The 24048-nt window shown below is 40.2% G+C and overlaps 2 protein-coding genes across 17 annotated transcripts in view; both read left to right on the top strand.

The window, feature by feature from the left end:
• The window catches only part of LOC129186146 (neuron navigator 1-like), a 115225-nt gene extending 111951 nt beyond the window's left edge, over positions 1-3274 (top strand). For 11 of the 12 annotated variants that reach the window (XM_054784235.1, XM_054784318.1, XM_054784652.1 and 8 more), the window contains one exon: positions 23-3274. In XM_054784235.1, coding sequence (XP_054640210.1) covers positions 23-118 — 96 coding nt within the window. In that variant the 3' untranslated portion in view covers positions 119-3274. The remainder of the gene's footprint in view (positions 1-22) is intronic. The other variant, XM_054785068.1, reaches the window with a different exon arrangement.
• On the top strand, positions 1763-24048 carry mybpha (myosin binding protein Ha). 5 transcript variants are annotated; one of them, XM_054787756.1, is made up of 14 exons: positions 1763-1858; positions 3522-3749; positions 6010-6072; positions 6212-6283; positions 7810-7944; positions 8278-8445; positions 12975-13063; positions 13160-13355; positions 13674-13813; positions 14777-14936; positions 15531-15667; positions 19706-19892; positions 19993-20055; positions 23811-24048. In XM_054787756.1, the coding sequence occupies exons 2-13, from the start codon at positions 3560-3562 to the stop codon at positions 20031-20033; spliced, it is 1578 nt and encodes a 525-aa protein (XP_054643731.1). In that variant the 5' UTR covers positions 1763-1858; positions 3522-3559; the 3' UTR covers positions 20034-20055; positions 23811-24048. The 5 variants fall into 5 exon arrangements, 4 of the variants coding, with proteins under 4 accessions (XP_054643731.1, XP_054643645.1, XP_054643940.1 ...); XM_054787670.1 differs by lacking the exon at positions 1763-1858 and having other exon boundaries at positions 3435-3749; XR_008572504.1 differs by lacking the exons at positions 1763-1858; positions 19706-19892; positions 19993-20055; positions 23811-24048 and adding exons at positions 15913-15986; positions 16074-17206 and having other exon boundaries at positions 3435-3749.

The following is a 24048-nucleotide window of genomic DNA, read 5'->3' as shown; positions in this document are numbered from 1 at the left end:
TTTTAACCGTCTCTGTTCAAAGATGATCATGCTTCTGAAGCTCCAGGAGTCAGCAAACAGCATCGAGTCACCTGAGCGAGAAGGCAGCTTGGATCCAACTCTGCAAGCGACACTCTGAGGAGAAAAGTGAATTCAGAGTTAACATACTTAAATGTGTGCTGTAAAAAAGCACACAGATGATTGATTGGTTCTGCTATGTTATCAGAACAGTCATTCAAATTGTGATCATAGGAAAATGGATCGTTCTGTTCCAGAAGCAACCTGATTATTCTAATCATTCAAACCCATCATTCTTTTCCCCTCTGCAACCATGGGTGCTTACTTAATTCAATAATTATGATGGACATTTACCCAACAACAGCCAAAATTGCACTTTATTTCCTCTTTGTGATAAATTCACTTGAGGAGATGTATCTCGTGTCAAAGGAGAATCTTGCAGTTCAATTCAGTTCATCGGGAGGAAACGTCTCACACTCCACAGTGCTACAGTACAACCTGATCCTGGATTGTAAATGCACAGCAGATAATGAAGTGCTTGTTTATTTAACCTGCTAAAACAGACACTTCCTGTTGCCATTTTGAAAACCTTTTTTTGTGATCGATGAAGATTCATCTTTGGAAATCTTGATTTTGTAGGATTTTTGTACTGACTCATCTCTATAATCAGCCATGTACAGCAAATATCATCGATTCCGTACACCTAACACACCATGGAGTCACAAAACCAAACTAGTGCTTCCGTCGTTGCTGCTTTGTTGTTATGAATCTGCACAAAAAGTGCTTTCCTTCCTTACTGTACCTTCTCTTTATACCTTCAATGACATGCATTTTCCCCTCCAGATTAGCAACTGGAATAGCACCCCTTTCTATTTTAGGATGAGCTCGCATCTTGACTGTTCTTTGACACATACAAGAAGGAAACAGTTGGTAGAACGTTAAACTTCGGGTGCTAATGTAAAGTACAATGCCTACATTGATCTGTGCCTGAAACCCCAACTGGCTTGGAGCTGCCTTTGAGCTGCTTGAATCCACCTCTCCCAGTATCGCTTCCTGTCACCTAATGTGATGTCACAGTAATGACATCAGACAGATTTGAGCAGAGAGGGCGATGATGGTTTGGACCTTTGGTTGTTTTCAGGTGGAAGGCCTGTTGTGAGTGTGTGAGTGTGTGTGTAAGTGGGCTGCTAAGATGTATGGTTTAATGAGTGTGCGTGTGGACATAGTTCACACACGCATCGCAGATGTTTGAGATGAAATAATGATGCACATTTCCTCCGTTTCCCAAAGCTTTTACTTTCATCGGACCTGTCATGTTTTTTTTTAACCAAAATCGGCCTCTTTTCACCATGTTTTTAAGACACTTTTGTTTTTTTCTTATACGAATATTTGTAAAGATTTGTCTTTTGTACATGACATCGCTGTTGTAAAGACTGTATATAGCCATCTGCGTCTGCGACAACAATCACTAAAAAAGGTGGAAATGTAAAGAAAAGGCTCTTGAATGCAGAAAATGGGACTTGATTGTTTATGATTATCTTCCTCTAGTAGGAAGAAGGAGCACTTGATTTCTAAGTAGGTCAAGTAATGTTTGTATGGCATGTCTCTAAGCGTATCACATGTCTAACATTGAGCTATGGAAACAATAAAGTCATGTCATTCTTCATTATCTCTTGGCTGTCTGCTGATGTCAATGTGTCCACTTGGGGGCGCCAAATATTCATTTTATTCCATTTGAGAAATGCTAAGCGCTACGCGTTCATGTGCTATTGTGCATCTGTAAATATTTTGGGGGGATTTGAGGACTAACAGGCAACAAATTAAAGCTCAAAGATCCGACTACGAGTCACATTTGAGGCAGGTGAGATATTTTCCTCAGCTCAAACACTTGTTGGTACTTAAATACTGACAAGGTAGGCAACTGCTTGGGGCCCCAGCACAGTTGTGGGCTCCCAAGGACTGACACAAATGTAACTTCTAGTGGCTGCTATGCAAAGGGGCACCCTGTGAATTCTTGGCTAGGACCGCAACAGAATCTAGAATCGTATCTGCCCACACCAGCATAGGGAGAATATACAAACTCCACACAGAGATGTTCCGACTGAGATTAGAAACCAGATATTCAGCCTGTGAGGCTAGCATGCAAACTACTAGGCCACCATACATACACATGTAATAACCAAAGAATTGCTGACCTTGAATTCAAATTAAGTTTAATTTATGCTTCATACGCCACTAGCCAGTTACCTGTGAGTACAAACCACATATTCGAAGGTAACCCGTAAAGTAAATGGTACTGTACTTGCAAAGTGCAATGTTCTTGAGGTGGTATTTGCCCTGTTGGTCACTGTCACGTAAAATCACGTTTATATTGTTTCGGGATTATGATAATATACTGGATGATTTTGTGTTAACCATGGATGTTGCAAACATTGATTTTCTTTTTTGGGCTCAGCAACAGCTGTCTGTTTTCATATTTCAAAAGACAGTTTAAAAGTTGACCTGCTCTCAGCAGTGACGTAACAACAGGGGAGGTTCCCATTTGGGGTGGGCGGTACTGCAAATGTTACACAGATGCTATAGATCCAATACCAAGTACATGCAGGACCAGCATTGCCTATACCAATACTTATTACTTGAATTTTTTAATAATATTGTTCCCTTTATTACATACAATTAAGTAAAGATTTAAAAAACTATTTCTTCTGTTGTGCTTTTTGCCCTCCTGCGTCCAAGGACTTATTCCCCTAAGTGACTGTTTGTAAACAATATAAAAAAGGTCCTGCTTTTTGTGTTGATTATCTTCTGGGACCAACAGTGAATGTGAGCTATTGACACACCCATAAAAATGTCTATTTTTGACTCAATCCTTTCAATGCTATCAGTGAAGCACGAAACTACAAACATGTAAAAATTGTCATCAAGGACAGCACACATCCACAACACTCATTATTCACACTCCTACCGTCAGGCAGACGCTACAGGAGTTTGAAGTCCAAGACCACAAGGCTGGCAAACAGCTTTTACCCACAGGCCATCAGGCTTCTCAACGAAGCACTCACACACGCCCCAAGCAACACATGCACACACTCATAGCACTTTATTTATTTATTTATCTATTTATTTGTATTAATGTCTCTTCTGTTGTTGTTGCTTAATTTATTGGTATTTATGTTTCTTATGTTCTTATTCTTTCTTGTGTTTTCTTTCTTTTCTTGGGAGAATGAACAGAATAAGAATTTTTTATTGTATAGTATAACTGCTGTTTTACCATGCACATGACAATAAAACTCTCTTGAATCTCTTGAATCTTGAATCTATGGTGAATCAGATGTGTTTTCTGTGGCAAAGATATTTGTTGGAAAAAAAATGAACCAAAAATAGTATGGTATCGATACAATTGATACTTGTATCGATCCGACCGCCGCCAGCGTCCATACATCGGAGTCAGGGAATGGGTGGAGTTGTACTCAAGCCCACTAAACCTCATCATGCCTGTTTATAAATGAGCCCCTACCCTCCAGACACCCTTCATCCAGAGGACTAGCCGTCTCCCAGCACGATGCCAGGCAAGCCCGCACCCATTAAGAAGTCCGCCGCCAAGATGGCAGCAGAGAAGGCAGCTGAGCCCGAATCCAGTCCGGTGGAGGCTTCGCCCGCGGAGACACCTGCGGAGGCTACTCCCTCTACCGAGGGCGGAGAAGCACCGCCCGCCGCCCCTGCTGAGAACAGCCGGGAAGGAAGCTCGCCAGGTAAATGGAGTTTAGATGGAGTTTAGATGGAGCAGGCTTAATAATAGTCGTGTAGTAGTAGGACTAAAAGTTGTTCTGACGCCATTTAAGATGCTAACAGTTACTTTTGACGTACATCTGACTTCCCAAGTCATAAATCAGATACTAAGTTCATTAATTGTTTCACCAACACTCAAGTAGATTTATGTCAACAAAATGTGTACCATAAACAGCCCGCTGGTTGAATTTTTAGTGGAATTTGACACACTATACTTCCTAATACAATGTGACGTTGATTGCTCCACAGTAAAACCTAAGGGTGTCACGAGACGAGACAAAATTGGGTCTACGAGACGAGATTTTAACATTATTTTTAAGAAAGGTACAGTACAATAAAAAAAACATATGACTAGAAAAATCAGACTTTTAAATTTAACTGAGTCACAAAACAATGCAGGTGCATTTTGAAATGTTTATTGTCCCCCAAATTATTATATAAACAATATTAGTGTCAACAATATTTTGAAACCAAAATAACCACTAGTGTTATTGCTAGGGATGTCCGATATTGGCTTTTTCGCCAATATGCCTATCTTGTCCAACTCTCAATTTCCGATACCAATATCAGCCGATACAGATACTGATATGTGTAACATCACATATGTCTTGTTGTGGAATTACCACATGAAGCTAATGGATGCAGCATCCGCAATTAGCTTCTCAACGTGGCTGTAAGCAACATTGTACAACACTTATACTTGCAATTAGGCTTGGCATTTGTTTTAAAAGTCAACAGAGTAGCCATTTACATTTTTTTGATCAGCAAAAAGTCCAAGGAAGAAAATCAAGTATCATTTTCATACACTCTTTCATTTCCACGGCACACTACACTAACTGCATGTATACAGTAATTCCAGGCAAATTTTTAATGAAATTTCATCTGCAGATAGATATTAAAGTGAATTTATATCCTACATACCTTTTTATCTTGTCCTGAAGCTCCGATCCATGAGTTTGAAATGCTTAAGGTTGGACTTAACATTCAAAGCCATTGAATGAGTCGATGCAGTCCAACACTCTGTGTAAATCTCATACGAAATTGAAGAGGAAGAAGTAATTTACCTCATTTGTCACATGAAAAAGCAGCATTTTCACGGATGTCCCCACGGACTCTCCTAATCAACTGCGCACACACTGTTAGATTTTACCGTCTCTTACTTTCCTGATATTGTAATTTCCTACTAATGAGGATAAGCGGCATAAAAGAATTAATCGAAGGAGTGAGCCAGCTTGCTACTAGCTACCCACAGTTGTTTACAAGCTTGAGAGGCGGTTTGATGATGTCATTATTTGCGCGCCAGAAAATACAGGAGCCCAGTGACCTATATACAGCATTATGTTTATTATGCTTATTAAAATCCTGATACTGATATTGACTGACATTTTTATGCCATTATCGGGCCGATAATATCGGTCCATCCCTAGTTACCATGTGTAATATATCATAATAATTAAAATACCATTGTTTGCCCTCTAAATACGTTTTTTAACATTATTAAAGCCCTCTAGACATGAAATAAAACCCCTATAGTCACGGTTACACTCGGATTACCCAATATTGTAGACATAATCAGAAAAAATAAGCCATTTAAGACATACATAAGACTTGTACCCATGTGTTGCTGCTTACTGACACCTAGTGACCAGTGAAGAATACTACATACACCTTTGAATGTGTCTTCTGAATGACTTATACCTGTATCTGTATTTTTACTTCATTTAGCCATTTTATGTTTGAAAATGCTTAATTTAGCAAAAAAATACATACATTCGCTTAACTATGCGTTTTTAGTAGGCCATTGTCAACCACAAAACAGCGATGATTTATTCATTTATTTATTTTTCAAAAACTGTGATAGAGTGAAGCCACGAAATTCAAAGCACGATGTGGCGAGGGATGACTGTACTGCTATACAGGCTGTACACTGACTACTTTAAATTATATCCAAGTTTCATTTCTACTAGTAATATGCCTTGTGAAGATACTGTATACTGTAATAAAATGCTTGCTTGAAATATGATGGGCGTACTCACATTTGTGAGAAACTGTGTACCGCAATAGATAGATAGATGGGATTAAGTGTTACTTGGATGTTTGCAAGAGTGAATTGTCTTCTCCAGTGCAAAATATTGTATTGTGTGATACCTCCTATGCCAGAATGCCACAGTGTCCTAACCTGCTGCTAATTACTGTGCTTGCCTGATGGCTTTTGAATGCTAGCTGCTGAACCCACTGCTGAATGCGATGCTGCTGCAGCTGCCACAGATGCTCCTGTTGCTGACGGTAAAAACAAAGAGACACAGAGCTGCATCTCTCCACCAGGCCACAAAATACTTGACCATTGCTTTATTGACAATGCATGACAAGGTCCTCATTGCTTCAGCTTGTGTTTGTAGCAACGCTAACCTCCAGCTTTTTCTAGCACCAGCTGCTCCAGCAGAAAGCGCTACAGTTGAGGAGCTGCCCAAAGCCCCAACACCTCCACCTCCTGCAGGTAATGTGGCATGCATTTGTTGGCTGCTTTGAGCTTTGTCCTGCTCTGAAAAGCTGATTACAGGTTTTAAAGGGCACACATTCCCTCAAGAATGCTTTGAGAACGTCAGGTCATGCATCCTTATGTATTTTATGATGTCCAGCATGTACACATGTACGTATGTTTGTTTCCTTGGGTTGTCTGAATGTGACCAAGAATACACAGGGATACTCTCTAAGACAGGGGTCGGGAACCTATGGCTCGCGAGCCAGATGTGGCTCTTTTGATGATTGCATCTGGCTCGCAGATAAAACATAAAATATTATCGCTTGTTTTAATCCATCCGTCGATTTTTCCACTACTCATGTCTTATTCAGGGCTGGAGTTGACTGCAGGCGCAATTGTCCATTATTTTAATTGGATGATAATGGCCTACGTTCGCTATTAACAGGTAAACGCCCCCTTTTGAATCAGTCTGCTCGGTCATTAGCTCAAAGCTAACCCTTCGACGAAGATGGCGAAAAGATAGAAAGATGACGAGTATCGTACATTTCAGAATGAATGGACTGAAGAATTCGCCTTTGTGGAGAGAGCAGGCTCTGCGATGTGCCTAATTTGCAGTGACAAAATTGCATCGATGAAACGGTCGAATGTAAAGCGGCACTTCGACACACGCCGTGCTATCTTTGCATCAAAATACACGTGGGAGACGGCAGGAAGAAAGCGTGACAAGAGCTACTGAGCAGGGTGCAAGCTAGCCAGCAGCAACACCGCGTATGGACCCGGCAAGGTGATAATTCCGCTAGTTTTGCTGGATCTTTAGCAATAGTGAGGAACGGAAAACCATTCACAGATGGCGAGTATGCTAAAACGTTCATGCTGGATGTAGCCGATGAACTTTTTGACGATCTTCCGAACAAAGACAAGATAATCAAATGGATACAAGACACGCCTCTGTCTTTTATGCCAGTCATTTTCACATCATTAAAACATCAAGTCCAACCTACGATCACGTTTAATGGACGAAAGCCTCAACGCCTGTATGAAGCTTAACCTCACCAAGTACCAACCAGACTACAAAGCCATCAGCAAATCCATGCAGCACCAGAAGTCGCATTAATGGTGGGTATTATAACAACATTATTTAAAAGAAAAAGTTCAAAGGCTTATTATACTCACATTTAGTTAAATTCAGTCTTAAAATATATTATATGGCTCTCACTGAAATAAATTTCAGAATATTTTGATTTTATGGCTCTCTGAGTCAAAAAGGTTCCCGACCCCTGCTCTAAGAGATGAGTATTGTGGTCACAGATTGACTTGCAAAGGGGGAAATAAGTGACATGTATTTGTATATGGAAGAGTTTTGTGGCAAGGAAATCATATATGGGTGTCAAATTAAATTATTGCCATTTTACATGTTAAGATTTCATGTTGATATCTTAGCCCTCTCTAGTTGTGTGTGTTTTAGAAAAAAAACTCTTCATGACTAAAAGTCATAATACATGTGGATAATTCTTCCCATTCATTTAAATGCTTATCTGCAGTTCCCACCAGCGCTCCATTAGAAGTATCTGTAGAAGATGTGAACGACTCAAGCCTCACCATCAAGTGGAAGATGCCAGACAACATCGGAGACTCTGGCCTAGATGGATACACCATTGAGTATTGCAAGGATGGAAGTAAACTTGCCTACACACTCTGTGCTGCACCTGTCCCCTGGGTGTCATGAGGTCAGATTGACTCATAGCCGCATAGGGGCTGTATACAGCAGGCAACAATTTGCCAGCTGTCTTTGTACCTCCTGACACCACTTTTAGATGTGCTCATTTGCTCAGATGACAACATGCCTCCTGACATTTCATCATGCCTGCTAAAGTTATCCTTATATTGTTTGTAAACGCATGTCAACAGGCAATAAAACCATCACACTTATACTCATTAAACTAAGTGGCATAAATTGATGTTTATTTTTATTACTTATCTAACACAACATAATTGTAATGTCCCTGCAGCAACAGACTGGGTGGTGGCAAACGAGGAGCTGACCCCAGCTAACCGCTACTGCATCAAGGACCTGACAGCAGGCGATATGCTACTTGTGCGCGTGGTGGCTATAAACCCCGGTGGCCGCAGTGAACCTGGCACGCTCTCCCAGGCCGTGCCAATCCGTGAGGTTGTCGGTAAGTAGCAGCCAAAAATGCTGAGTGGACTGCTTAAAAAACATGCATGAGCAATGATTTAGAAAGAATTGCATGGAAACAGTTGATATTATTAGAAACTCCCACTAGTTGTCAGTGAAAGTCCTTTTCTGAAAATATTCATGTTGAATGGAGGTTGGTAAGGGGCTGTTGTAGCTTGAGATGGACCGCACAGATGGATGTACATTAATCTAAGATGGTGCTGACAGGACCTTTCATTAGCCATCAATCACACTTTTCTCTCTGTCTTAAGTAACATACAAGTAATTGCATATACTTTTTCCTTATTAGTGGTATTACATTAATAGCAATGGTTTCTCACATTTCACATTTCTGTGATGGAGTTTGCATGCCGTTGAAATTTGCTTTGCCCATCAAGGTGGCATTTAAGGTAAAGGAGAGCGAGTGTGGTTCCTGCCATCAATCTAATGGTTTAAACCCTCGTCATCTGCTGCTGGCTGCTAGATTCATGATGGCCTTGTGTTCAGATCAGGATGCTTTGCACCTCCAAACATCAGTGTAAGTTTACTTACACATTACCTTTGCGATCAATAACTCATGCTTTTCATTGACTACAGATTCTAAGTGAACCCAGTTTTGGCACCACCTTGAACTTTTGGAGCTACAAGTGACCACACTAGTGTTGGGACAATTGGTCCTGTATAGATATACTAGTTTTATGCAAACGCTTGCGCAATGTGAAGGAAAGTGAGAGGAGTACGCTACCCAAAACATTACACTGAAGGCGATGATCGCCGCAGGCTGCAATAATATGAGCCACAAGTTAACGGCTTTTCTGATCGTTGAAAGGCATTTATTGGCATATGCCGATCACAAGATTTTTTTCACGGAAATTGGCCGATATTGATCGGTGCCTGATCTATCGGAGCATCTCTAGTTGTTCATGTATTTTTATCACAAAGCATCCTTCCTTGTTAACATCCTATTAAATTAATAAATTTAACCATAACCATAGTAGCAAGTGAACAAAATGCAACCGCAACCGGAAGTAACATCGGCCCGTCTATGATGTCGTTAGCAGTTGACTCTCAAAGATGTTATCACAAAACGTGTATTTTTAGTTTTGCAATTATAGTTTTACATGCATAAAATAATTCTAAATGCATATAAATTATGAATGAAAGGGATAAATGAACATTTATTATTTTATAATGTAAGATTAATGTCTACATCAACAAGCAGTAGAATCAAATTGAATCTAAACTTATCGTTTTTAAAATGTATTGTTTTTGAATATCATCGTAACCTGCGTATCTAGATTCAGATGAAGTCGTCTATCACAAAGAGATTTACATCCCTAGTTCTCACATTCTTTGTCAAAATGGTGACACTTGGGCTCCATTTTGGGTTATTAAGGTCAGAAACACGATTGAAGAAAAGACGAAACAAGAAATAACTCAAGGTAAAACAGGAAGATAGAGTGGTTGCTCTCGCCGCCATATACTATCTTTGGGAACAGTCACAGACTCATGTCTTCAATGAAGGTAAAAGTAACCTTAGACGTTCATTTATCCCTTCATTCATCATTTATATGTATTTATATGCATTTGGAATTGTTTTCTGCATATAAAACTGTAACTGTAAAACTATAAAAACATTTTTGGGCTTAAGGGAACGGATTAATTGGATTTACATTATTTCTTATGGGAAAAATGTATTTGGTTACCATCCGTTTCAGTTAGAGTCGGACCTTCTGGAACATATTAATGACGCTAGCCAAGGTTCCACTGTATTTGTATAAATTATCTTTCATTATCATGTCGAAAAGAAAGGACAGAATACCTTTAACATGCACATTTGTCATAATTTGTCTGCTGTAAATTGTTGAGTTGTTTAGTTTTGCCTGTCACATACTGTATACGATTAGAAAGAATGCACACCAAACACAGTGCTTGACAGTGACATTGCCCTTATTTTTAATATACCAACTCAGCTCTTGGTCCTGGAGCACTGAGATCACTTTGACGGCCGCGTAAACTTGTCCCATTTATCGACTCTGAAGGACAGCTTACTGTCTCTGAGCACATTTCCTGGTTGGGGTTCAAGTATCTGCAAACAAACAGGAACATTTAGTGGACAAATGCGGTCATGCCACCAGACCTGCCAGTCAACTGCAGCGCTGTGAAACATGAGCCTAATTGATGGATTCTGGGTGGCTTGTGGGAGTTAAATTCAGCTGTGTGTTAGTGCCGCTGTCCTCACTGCAAATCAGTCTGCAAGTACAAGTACTTTGTTAAAAAAAAGTCTTATGTTCTACATACACTGAAAGATTCTGATTGAGACACGTTTATGCAGAGTACAGATGACTTGTGAGAGCACTGGCTGGATGCTGCAGCACATCTCATGAATGTTAGGAAGTTAGTTGATTTGCAGGGATTAGTGTTAGAGCCAAAAGTGGAGGTGGACCTCATGGTTGTGGTTTCAGAAGCTGAATCCAAACCACGAGGGGCATGAGTCCAACAGCCTGTCCAATCTTAGTGAAAGGAGGATGAGCCAAATTGGTTCAGGAATTGCGTGAGATGCAACTGAGACGCTAGAAGGAGTTGGATGAATGTTGATAGGTTAGAGGATAAGAGGACGTTTGGAGTGGATGACCCAGCAGTGGGGTAATGGTAGGGGGCTACCAGTAGTTTTATATATCTTGTCAGCTTAAAGAGCTTTTCAGATATGTGCTGCCTCAGCAAAAACATGCAAGGGATGCTGTCAGCCTAAACCAAGTCATCCGGCGATGCACAGCTAAACCCCAAACAGTTCAATGTCATCTCTCTCATTTTAACCACATAAGGAATTCAAAATGTAATTATGTTTGCATTTTAATCACAGCCGTTTAGAATAACTCCCAATGACACCATTGAATAAGGTGAAAGTAATGACATCTTACTCCCGGAGATCAAATGCCAGGCTCATCCAGGACTTTCTTATTTCCAAAACTATTTTGAGAGCTGTCCGACTTAGGGTCATCATCTTCTCTGCCTAGATACTCCACTTTGCATTAACTGTTCCATAATGATCACCAATGAAGTTGTTTGTCGTAATTGCATTTAAAGTGACAAAATACTAATGCAAATAGTAAATACATTGGTAACAAGTTATGATGAAGTTTTCAACATATACAAGAACAGCATTTGGCTACATTTCCTTGATCAACTACAGTCGCCCCTAACGACATTGTGAAAATGTATTAATTAATAAATGACCCTTGTTACGTGAGTGACTATAGACTATTAATAGTCAAAAAAAGTTGAAAGACAAGTTATATATAGTATTCTGGTCACTAGGTGTTAGATTGGCCTGACATTGGATAGACATTGATGAGACATGACATTAGATTAGATTACCTTGGCATGTCCGACAAGACATAGTGAAAAAAAGTTCTCCTCCAATTCTGTGTGGAAGTAGTAAGTTTTTGGGTTCTTACTTCTTCACCACTCCGTTTGAAACACTGTAAGTTTAGAATAAATTGGAGGCTAACTAGTTATGTCGGTAGCATGCTATGCTTAAAGCGTCGGCTGTCTCTTTTGTCCTTTCAGTGATCCCGCAGCCTGCGCATAAGAGTTGAGAAATGTGTTGTAACCAAAGACTACGGTAATAGGAATGTAAAGGTGACTATGGGGGTGTTATTTCATGTCTACAGGGCTCTAATAATGGAAAAAAATGTATTTAGAAAGTCGTAAACAGGTTTTCTATGCTATGAAAATATTCTTTATTTATTTTGAATATTCTCTCGATAATAAGAAACTAAAAGTCATCACAAGACATGTCGCGTATCTGGTTGCATGCGCAAGTGACAGCAAGGCAGACAGGTGATTCTGGTGCATACTTATCAAAATAAAGCGCAGTGAAACATTTGTATAATACTGTAAATCGTTTTTAAACTAATTGTGGTCAATGTGCGTAAATAATAAGCTATATACTGTATGTATTTATGTAGAATTTATATCCAGTCATACAATGTATTACTTAAAATTGTTTTCAAGTTTTAAAAAGCAACAACAAATTTTTACGGTGTGACGGCTTTTATTTTGTAGTGGCGCACCGCCACGGTCAGTTATAGGTGGCAGAGACCCTACATTGACAGTATTAATCATAATAGCATTATAATGTAAATATTTTTTGTACAGCTCTTGTATCTAATTTTATTTTGATGGTCATGATACCCCCTCTATTCTTTATATTAAGTCATCAGCTTTGAATAACTGCAACTAACTTGACAGGTTAATATTAGTATCCTCTGTCTCGAAGACTCCTCCAGCGATGTAAATAGAAAGTGTCAAACTGTTATGTGAGTGTGAACAATCGCCCTAGCTGTAAAAAAACACCTCGCTAATGTAGTGGCCACTGTTACACTGCCCACTCTCTGTCATGTGGTTGACTCACACATTAGCTGTCACTCATGTGACAAGCAGAGGGTGGCCGTGCCGATGGGAGCTGAAAAATAAAAACAGATCAAAGATGAGCAGAAGATAAACTTGCTTGACTTTGTCTTGCAGCCCGTCCAAAAATCAAAGTGCCTCGCAATCTCCGCAACCGCATTGTCAAACAAGTTGGAGACCAAATCAACTTGGTCATTCCATTCCTTGTAAGCCCAAATTTCATACTGCAAATACTGTAGTGAACTGTAATTTGCCCGACATGTTTTCATTCATTTCGTTGATCTATCCATGTAATGCCCCAGGGAAAGCCCAAACCAGTGGTGTCCTGGCTGAAGGACGGTCAGCCTTTGGACCCAAAGAGGGTCAACATCAGGAACAGTGACAAGGACAGCATCCTATTTATCCGCAGTTCTCAGAGGGAGGACTCGGGCGTTTATGAGATGACTGTGAAGGTGGACAGCTTTGAAGACAAAGCCACCATCACCCTTCAGATTGTTGGTGAGGTGCACATGCCACATACACATTGGCACGTGTGTAAACAAGCGTTGGCAAATTCACACATTGACATATTGGGACTTGTCAACACACACACACAAATCTCACAGGACTTGACTTGTTCCAAAAGTAACCAAAGCGCTTGCTAGCATACATTGCACTCACTGCTGACAACAATGACCACTGACCTAGACTCTATGTCATTTGCTTTCATTGAACATGTGAGCTTACTTAAGTAGTGTTGCTTTAAGAATACCACGTTGTTGACATTTTTGGAGACAAGCAATATACTGTCTATCCAATTCCAACATGTATCCACAGAGCTGCCTGGTCCTCCTGCTAGTGTTAAGCTGGTGGACTGCTGGGGCTTCAACGCCGCACTGGAATGGACTCCTCCCAAGGACAATGGCAACACAGAGATCACTGGGTACATTGTCCAGAAGGCGGACAGGAAGACTGGGGTATGTGCTCACGTGTTAGTTCTCTGAACTAACCACATGTCATCGTAATGACTTACTATTATTACTTACTGTTGGCAGCCAATAGTAAAGATGCCATTCACAGTTTGGCTCACATACATGGCTCACATACAATATTATATAATATCTGGAAACACTAGGGCTGCACAGTCAGGAGACTGAGGCTTCAAATCTCCATTTGGGCATCTCTGTGTGGAGTTTGCATGTTCTCCCCGTGAGTGTGTGTGGTTTCTCTGGGTACACTGGCTTCCTACCACACCCCAAAAATATGCATGTTATGTTAATTGGAGACTCAAAATTGTCCAGGGGTGTGAATGTGAGTGTGAATGGTTGTGTGTCTATATGTGTCCTGCGATTGGCTGGCAACCAGTCCAGGATGTACCCTGCTTACCCGTGACCCTAATGAGGAAGAGCAGTATAGAAAATGGATGGATGGAAACACTAAACATTTTGAGCATAATCCTACTAACTAACTAACTAACCGTACTCTTTAGTGGTAAATATAGGACCAAATAGTATCTGCAATCTATTAGCCATTTATTTTTTTTTGGAATGACTGTTCTCTGTCAAAGCAAGAACCCTACCGACTTTGAAGGATGTCTGCCGCAAGGTGACTGCTTCAGCTGAGGTCAAACTTTACACTGTCGCCGCAAGTTCCCTGTCAGTGCTCACAATTTATAGGGATAAGTACACTATGTCAAAACCTGCTAATTTTGAGTGACATACTATCAAACTACAAAGCATATGAAGCATCTATTGTTGGCAAGGATATTTATTTTGGGGAGAAAATATAGCACTTGAGGTAGTTGTGGTCATAGGTCAGAAGCAACACAGCTGGTTCATTTGAATTTTATTGGTTTCAAAATGTGTAATGTCTGGGTGATAGCTGATTGTAAATGGCTCACAATTGTTGATCTAATGAATCCACATTATCCCTTCCCCCAGGACTGGTTCACAGTGCTGGAACACTACCACAGGCTAACTGCCACCATCTCTGATCTCATCATGGGAAACTCATACTCCTTCAGAGTGTTTTCTGTGAACAAAGTGGGTGTCAGTGAGAAGAATGCGATCACCAAGGACGTGGCTACAATACAGAAGACAGGTGCTTACTCCCCTTTAGTTCCAGCAGGTATATTATTTGTCCATGTGGTGAAGGGTTTCAGCGCCGCAGGCTCCAATATGAGTGGTTACTTCAGTGACTTTCCTTTTACAGAGCTGCAGTAAGTAAGTAGGACACACATGATTGTGTTTAACTGCTGACGAAGCTCTTGGCACAGTGATGGCCATGGCTCAGCTACTGCAGAATTAAAATTTAGGAGGGTCACAGAAAATGTGAAGACAACTGGCAGAGAAAAGGGTGTGTGACGTGAATAAATTGCTATGGTGTGACTTTGCTCACTGGAATGTTTGGGATGTAATGCTGGAAAAGAAAAGGGCCTTCCCCAAACCAATCACGTCTAATTTGGAAGTACAGAATGATCCCAAAATGTCTTGGTCTGTTGAAGAAGTAAGATTCATGGGCGCTAAAGGGTCTAGCCTAACACTTTATTGATAAATTGATGAAAAGGTGTTTCTTAAAAGATGTAGAGTATTCATTGTGATATTGTCGGGGTGGCAACTACCATAGTTCAGGGTACTTGTATTATTTGGTTTGGCATCTATACTGATATTGTATTTTGTCTTCATGTGTTCACAGGCATTGTGTACAAGCCACCCGAGTACCCAGAGCATGACTTCAGCGAGGCGCCCAAATTCACCACACCGCTGAATGACCGGGCAGCTACTGTTGGATACACCACCAAGCTGCTGTGCTCCGTTCGTGGATGTCCCAAGGTCAGACAGCCTTGTAGTTATTTTGTCTCAACCTGCATAAAGTGTCCCTTTTCTTTGGGTTTTGTTCCTTATGCCGCTTCTTATACCAGAAAAAATACAGTAATTTGACAATGTTCTCATTCAATAAAATGTGTCCAGCAACTGTTTGACAGCATATACAGTATATATAGTCAAACATGATGAAGAATGGCTATTTTGTTATGCCTTTTTGATTGAGATATCTTTGTCGTTTGTCTGTTGTGCAGGAATACTAGTGCTACTATGACGGTGTGAAGTTTCAGCAGGTCTCGCATTATTGATGGTGGTGGCTCCTACTCTGGTTAAACATATCTTTACAGTTGTCTGCCTGACACAGCCGGCTTAAATGACAGGCAGAGGTGGAAATAAGTTTGATTATGCGTCCTAGCTGTCCTTGGCTTCTCACCAAGGATTTGGATGGCCATGCCAGTGGGGCTCAGACAAATCAAATTGGACTTGTCGAACACAAATTGCCTGGAGCGCCACAGTATGACTGCATCATAAAGACAACAGGAACAGGGAGCTGGACCTGGTGTGTAATAGTAGGAGATGTTTCTTTTTATGTTGCATTCATTTGACCTGAGTGTTTATGGAATATGGCTTAACCAGTACAAGCCTGGCTCATCACGGGCATTCAAGCGGATTCCTGTGTTTTGGGATAACGGCCCAAGTGACGAGTCACACCCCAACCCTGAAATGAACATCTATGAACGCAGACCCGTCATGTCTAAATGAGTCTTGTGGGCCACTTCTCAGTAGCAGCTGGCTCAAATTCTGCAATAAGAGCACTTGAGCATAAGCTGCTGTAAACATGCGCACCAATGCTTTGTAAGGGATCTTGTTCTTTCATTCCTTTCATAGGACTTTTATAGGAATTACATTATTTCACACTCATGCAAGTTGGGGATTTATATTGCACGTGTTTATGGGCCACTATCTCTCGCAGCTGTCCAGGAAGTCCATGCATAAACGCATGGTCTGCTATCTTATGACAAAGAGATGGAGTCAAAGTGTGTTGGAAGCTCAGCAGGGACAACATAACGATAAGAGAATAGTTTGTTGTCCTCTCATGGCTAAGTGGAGATGTTGCTTTATCAAGAGGGTGCTATTTTTGTCACTACGCTGTAGCACAGTTATCAGTGACTGACAGTGACTTTCCTGGCACACTCAACAAACGCTCTCTGAAAAAAACTGTCTGACACTCTAGGTGCTGCAGCTGAGGTCAAAGGTAAAATCAATACAAGCTAATTTATTTTTTTTCCGGGAACGTCACACAATGCCAGTCCTCTAGGTTTTAACAGATATTAGAACCAAGATGGCAGAAGTAGCCAAGGTCAAAGGTTGAGCCTGTATGTGCATGTTCCTCATCAGCGCTCTGCCAGTCACAGTGGGAGTCTTACTAATGACAATCAGTCCCACATGCTGCAGAAAGCTGGGGTCAAGGGTACATATTTCTTGGATGTTCTTTTCCAAACTACTTTCCTAAAAGCTAAAATATGCTTATTTGGACTACATGTTTTACATGACTACCATGTGTGGCTTTTTGGATTAAAAGTAATGTTTTATTCTGTTTCCTCATTTATTAGCTTGTTGATGACTACTGGTGCACATACAGTATGACAGGTCGGCTTGAGTTACAAAAACTCAACACTTGTAGTGTCCTTATTACGGATCAGAAAGTATGGAGAACAGCATTATTGTCCAGCTAGTGTCCATTAATATAGATTGTAATATATGACGTTTTGTAGCCCTTTGGTGCCTAAAACTACCAATAAGGGTAGGGTAGTGTGAAAAGTACGGTGTATCACAAGTTGACAGAGATGTTTAAAAACATTCTGTGGTTAGATGACTCATTCTTCATCCTATTCATGACATGTGAGTGTTTTGTTTATCCACGACGGAAAGGACAGTACAGTCCTGAATACTTGACCCCAGAGGGGATCCAATAGCCCTGTTTGTGCTGACAGAGGCATTTAGCTGACACGGTTTAGCTCATCTCCTCTAGAGGGAAGACTCAATAGAAACCAATGTACCAATGTTAGACACTACTACCCTCCACCCAGGCCTGTCACAATAATCAATCAATCAATTAACCGCACGATAAATAAATAAACACAAACTGGATAATTTTGCCGGCCGCAATAAATTGACATGTACATGCGTGTTTATTGGCACTAGCGAGGCATTAGCGAGTGTACACACATACCCCTTTTCCACTGTAGCAAACTTTGGTGTTGGTGTTGGTGCTGGATTGAGTTCGAGGCCGGGGTGGAACCGTGTTGCCTGCGAACTGACTCCGACACCAGTTTCATTTTCCATTCTCCAGGGGACATTGTCCATTGTCATTATGTCACAGAGGTTATGCCTCTGATCAGGAAATAACAGGACATTTCAAGTGTTGACCATATTAATAAACACACAACTCACTATAGTCCTTGACACTGCACACTGCACGTTATTTACAGGTAAAAATATAATGATATATTGTTTAATTTTATTTAAAAGCTCTTAACATTCCAATTACAATGTAAAGGAACTAAAGTTTATTGCTTTTGATACGGTGTACTCACATTATTATGCCATATATTATCATTATATGAAGGAAAAGATGTTTCAAAATAATCTTGACAATAATATCGTCGGCAATAATTTGTAAGACAAATTTGTTATCATGACAGGCCTACCTCCACCAGATTTGGCAATGTCTTTCGGAAGTGCTAAAGGTCTAAAGGAATTCTACTGTGAGAATTTTCAAGTTTCAAGAGTTTTATTGTCATATGCACAGTAAAACAGGTAGTTCTGCTATGCAATGAAATTCTTGTTCTGTTCATTCTCCCAAAAAAGAAAGAAAACAAGAAAATGAATAAGAACATAGGAAACATTAATACCAATAAATTAAGCAACAACAACAGAAGAGACATGAATACCAATGAATGAATGAATGAATAAATAAATAAATAAATGGAGTTATAAGTTTGTGCGTGTGTTGTGTGTGGCGTGTGTGAGTTTAAAGGCGCTGTCTGCCTTGGTTAGGTACTGCATGGTGTCACCAACTTTTGAATGTGCTTTAAGCATTATAAACCAGCCCTCTTCCTGCTATGCCGTTGCAAGAGATGACCCAAGTAACACACACACACACACACACACAGGCGCATTAATTATGTTTAGTGTCAGCTAATAATAGCGATTTGGCAAAGTTTGGCTGCTACCGTATAACTCACTATCAATGAACGTATAGTCCACCATAACCACACAATGGCTGCAAATTGTCGGTAGCTTCGCTGAGACTGCTGTTGCGTATGTGTATACCAGACAGCCATGAATGCGAGTCATCTTATTTTGCCCGCACAACAATTTTTACAAAGCTTAACTTTGAATTGTGACATATACAGACATTTCTTTGTTAAATTAGTTCTTTTAGACCACTATTGGTAACATATGCTAGCCCGTGGTGTTTTTTTTATTTTAAAAAAGTGTAATTTGGAAACCGAAAAGAAACAGCACCTTTTAATATATTACAAATAGGAATATGAAAATGTTGCATCAAGTGCTTCCATCATTAATGAGGCAGACAAGGGAAGAAGTGATGCTTTAACAAATTACCTTCTGTTGATCATACTTGATTTCAGCAACATTTTCACACTGTAACAACTGTATGTTCTTCTTCATTTACACCATTATGTCAGTTCTCTAACTTCCCTAAAGTAAATAAGTTATGAATAGACACTAAGAGCTGAATGTGGCAAACAATTCTGAAAAGCATGAGCTCTGCTGTGAATATCCAAGTGAATATGCAAGGTTCCTTTTGTATGAAGCCTGACCATGAGTTTCAAATAAGAAATGCATATGGAAATGCAGAGTGGTACGTTCCTGGTGTCAAGAACAGTTTCAAGTTACTCTCCCTGTACTGGACAGTAACCCTCTGCAAGGACTGATGGGGATCCTTGGGCGACTGGTTGATTTAGGACCACAACACCACCACTAACCACTAACACTAATCCTCTTGTTCTTCTTTCTCAGCCCAAAATCGAGTGGCTTAAAAATAAGATGGTCATTGGTGACGACCCCAAGTTTCGTCAGATCTCCAACCAGGGCATTTGCTCCCTAGAGATCCGCAAGCCTTGCAGTTTTGATGGGGGAGTCTACACATGCAGAGCAAAGAACGCTCAAGGAGAGGCCACTGTCTCCTGCAAGCTGGAGGTCAAACGTATGTGCAAACAATAAAGCCAATTAAGAAGACCACATCATATGATATTTTAAATCACATTTACAGAAATAGTAAAATGCCATATTTCTTTCTATAACAGAGGTTATTCTGGCAGAAGCTGACAAGGAGAAGGGCAAATAAAGCAACACTTAAAACTTCAGAGGTAAGGCCGAAGACAATCAATGGATTGTGGAATAAAGAGACAGTAAACATAAATGACGAGACAATCATCATAAATGTAGGCCATCAACTGTGAGATTACGTGTGATGAAATGACCACATTGACCCCAATATTAGTCAAGGCCTCTTTTTCAAGACACGTTTTTCAAAAAATATTTCTTAAGACAAAAAGGACGCTTAAAATTAGTTTTGTAATTCCTCCTCGGTTGTGTACTAACTTGCCGAACCTTTGAGCCATGTGAGCCATGTGAAATAGAAACCTGTCCTACAGTATATTAATGGGCAGGGGTGTTATGAGACTTGCGAGATTAATACGTGACAATATTTCTTGTTATGAGAAAAGCTATCTCACGGGAAGAGGTCAACCAGAAGTCTATCAGATTGTGAGCTATGGCATCACTACTGTGAATGACAATACACGTAATATGGTAGTGGCGTGGCCGCACGGTGGCCTAGTGGTTAGCATGTTGGCCACACAGTCATGAGATCGGGAAGACCTGGGTTCTCCGTTGGGCATCTCTGTGTGGAGTTTGCGTGGGTTTTCTCCGGGTACTCCGGTTTCCCCCCACATTCCAAAATCATGCATGTTAGGTTAATTGCCGACTCTAAATTCTCCATAGGTATGAATGTGAGTGTTTGTCTCTATGTGCCCAGTCCAGGGATAGGCTGGGATAGGATAGGCTCCAGCATACCCGCAACCCTAGTGAGGATAAGCGGCAAAGCTGAGTGCATCACAACATCCCTAATATATAATTATTATTATGATATATTATGATAACATGAGTGGTTCATTTGGTCTCAAAAAAAGTTATATAATCATTTGTGGAACAATAAACAATAAACTTTTCAAAATGCAACTGCATTGATTTGTGACCCAGTGAAATAAAAAACTCTGTTTGTCCAGTCATATTTTTTCATGGTACTTTTCTTAAAAAATAAAGTTAAAATCTCGTTCTCTTAGACCCAATCTCATGTATCGTCTCGTCTCGTGAACTGAGTGTCTCGTAACACCCCTATTAATGGGGTAATATCCCTTCTGGTTATATGATCCAACAAACCCAACGAAAGAGGTGAAATAGTCTTGGTTGTGTAGTTCTTTCTCAGACACAAACATTAAACTGCTCACACTGATATGCCAAAAAGTGACTATTTCATTGCTTAAAGGTGAACTTTGGGTAAAATCTGCGACCAGTCCTCGTTGTGCCCTGCCTCTTGACCAAAAGGTCAGCTGGGATGGGCTCCGGCATGCCCGCTACCCTGATGAAGACAAGCGGTGCAGAAAATGGATTTAAGTAACATCTGAGCAACTTGAGCAGCAACAGCCTTCTGACTTGTATTATATTTAGTCTTTGCAGAGACAGGCATTCTTTCATTTCATTTTCTGAATAATTTCCTGTTTATTTTTTAATTCGATATCTTTATTAAAATAGCCGAACCCTGCACTAAAGTATTGTACCAAACCGTGAATTTTCTATATTGTTGCACCCCTAATTTTATTGTATAGGACCTAATAAGATCACCCAGGTGTAACCTAATGAAGTGTCCAGTGAGTTCCTCTATCAAATACGTTATGGTAATACCGTGAAACCATGACCTGATGTCTTGCAGAGTCCTCTTTAACCTTAAGGACAGAGCCTCAGTGTCTGGTCCAAGTTGGCTGACAAAAACAAAGTTGACCTTCATTGTAATGTAAATGGGGTCACATGCCTCCCTGATCACTCTAGAGGTCTGATCTTGAATGCATCCTCAGTGTGTTGGGATGCATTCGCACCTGTATTTCCATCTGCCCGCTTGTGGTCAGATCACATTACCAAAGGAGTGCTGTCATTCCAAGTCTGAACTACAGCCTGTGGATGACATGATTAAGAGTGTGCTTCTGGGTATGGTCCAAAGGAGGCACAGCTATACTTGGGAGGGTCCCTCAAGGGGAAAACAAGGGATTAGTCAAGGAGCACCTTTGGGTGAGGAGGGGGTTCTTGGTGGGGGTTCGAGATGATGTCAGCGCGCCGCTCCACAGCTTCTAAAAATGAGTCAAGATAATTTGACACACAGTTAAACTCATCACATTACCATGACGCCACAGCGAGAGTGAGGTGGTGGGAGCGGATGGGGAACAGAACAATATAGGGAAGACACCCAGCGAGGAAAGCCTCTATAAAATAGACCCAGTCAGTGTATTTTTTTAATCCAAAAAAATACATACACTATATACAGTTGACCATCTTTCTAGGTTTTTAACATCAGCAAATAGTCATACAGTATGTTGTTCTTATAGTCACCTACTGTATGTATTACACGATCACCTAAATTCAAACATTTAGTCAACATAACAACATAATCTACAGTAAGAATGCAGCAAGAAAGGGAACAGCCCACAAAAAAGTCGAAATGACTAATGATATAACTTTGAGTGCAGCAATGTCGAACAACAGAATTTCTCAAATGAAAAGTCTTATCACATCATACTGTACGTTTGCATCACCACTTGTTGCTAGGCAGACCCATCAAGCCCAGTGGAAAAACTATCATGACCATGATGATCATTACACTGTTTCCTTAGCAAACATCTCACAAAACTCGCAAAATGAATATACTTTTTATTTACGCACATTACTTGTACAATAGAATCACTGCTCTGTACTGAATAAGCTTCTTATTGAAAGGAAAGGAAAAGTAGCAAGCTTTCTTTCATCTACAGCACTACGTATGCCTCACTTGGCGCTAACGCACGTACTGTGGAACCTCAGTTAGCATCCGCTCCGGTTAGTGTGTTTCTTTGTTAACGTCGAAAATATACTCCACAATTTTGCCCCAGTTTGCATGCATTCTGCAGTTAGCGTACAATATGGCGCGCTTCTTGTTCACTGCGTGAGTCCATCTGTATTCTTAATTTTGTTTTTTTTTAACAGAAAACATCATTCCTCATTAGCATCGTATTAGCTAGCGAACAAAATGGCAACCGGAAATGGAAGTTAAGTCACTCATCTACGACGTCATCACCGGTTGACTCTCAAAAATGTTAACACGAAACATGTTGTTACAGTTTTATGATTATACTTTTATATGCATAAAACAATTATAAATGCATATAATGATGAATGGACGGGCTAAATGAACATTTAAGGTTACTTTTACCATCATTTAAGACTACTATTCCCAAAGACACGATGTGGCAGCGGGACACCAAACGGACACCATCTTCCTGTTTTGTCATGAGTTGTTTCTTGAATTCAACAGTTCCCACCTTCTTATTAAAATGCTGGCACTGTTTACTTTCTTTGGCTCCATTTAAGGTTACAGTATTGAGCGGAGAAACACTATTGAATTCAAGAAACAACTCATGTCAAAACAGGAAGGCGGTGGCACTTGATCTCGCTGCCACATTGTGTCTTTGGGGACAGTCGTCAAGAATCACGTTGTCAATGAAGGTAAAAGTAACCTTTAATGTTCTTATCCCATCATTCCTCATTTATATGTATTTATATGCATTGTGAATTGTTTTCTGCATGTCAAATTGTAATTGTAAAACTATAAAAATGTGTTTTTAGCTTTCTGGAACGGATTAATAGGACTTACATTATTTCGTACGTGTACACTTTCACCATTAGTGAAGATATGACAACCTTGTCGTTGCATTAATCGTCTTTTTTGTGCGGGTATTTTGTTGAATGAAGTTTGTGTGTGTTCTGTTTTCCAAAAATGTTATTATTTTTCATCTGTCTTTTTATTATGTTTTAGGGTGCTGGGGAAGGTGTCAGGAAAACGGTCATGCAGCAGTGTTTACATGATAATGAAGAAAAACTCTCCATCCACACCTTGTCCACTCACGCCACCGCAGTCTCATTTTGCTAAATGTTGAATGTCATTCTAGTTTGTCCCACGTCAGGTTAAATGTACAGTGATTTTTCTGCCATTTTTAGGTTGTTATATTGTAGTACATAACACTCAATAAAACAGTGAATCTTTGAGTGAAGGA

The sequence above is a fragment of the Dunckerocampus dactyliophorus genome, chromosome 1 (genome assembly GCF_027744805.1).
Source record: "Dunckerocampus dactyliophorus isolate RoL2022-P2 chromosome 1, RoL_Ddac_1.1, whole genome shotgun sequence".
NCBI lineage: Eukaryota > Metazoa > Chordata > Actinopteri > Syngnathiformes > Syngnathidae > Dunckerocampus > Dunckerocampus dactyliophorus.
The sequence above is the reverse complement of the archived record's forward strand: the minus strand, read 5'-3'. Positions and strand labels throughout refer to the sequence as shown.

Excerpts from the sequence above, each read along its gene's own strand:
- mybpha (XM_054787756.1), top strand. The coding sequence starts at position 3,560 with ATGCCAGGCAAGCCCGCACCCATTAAGAAGTCCGCCGCCAAGATGGCA. Across the intron at positions 8,446-12,974 it reads GCCAATCCGTGAGGTTGTCG|CCCGTCCAAAAATCAAAGTG; the intron begins GTAAGTAGCAGC and ends TTTGTCTTGCAG. Across the intron at positions 13,356-13,673 it reads CATCACCCTTCAGATTGTTG|AGCTGCCTGGTCCTCCTGCT; the intron begins GTGAGGTGCACA and ends ATGTATCCACAG.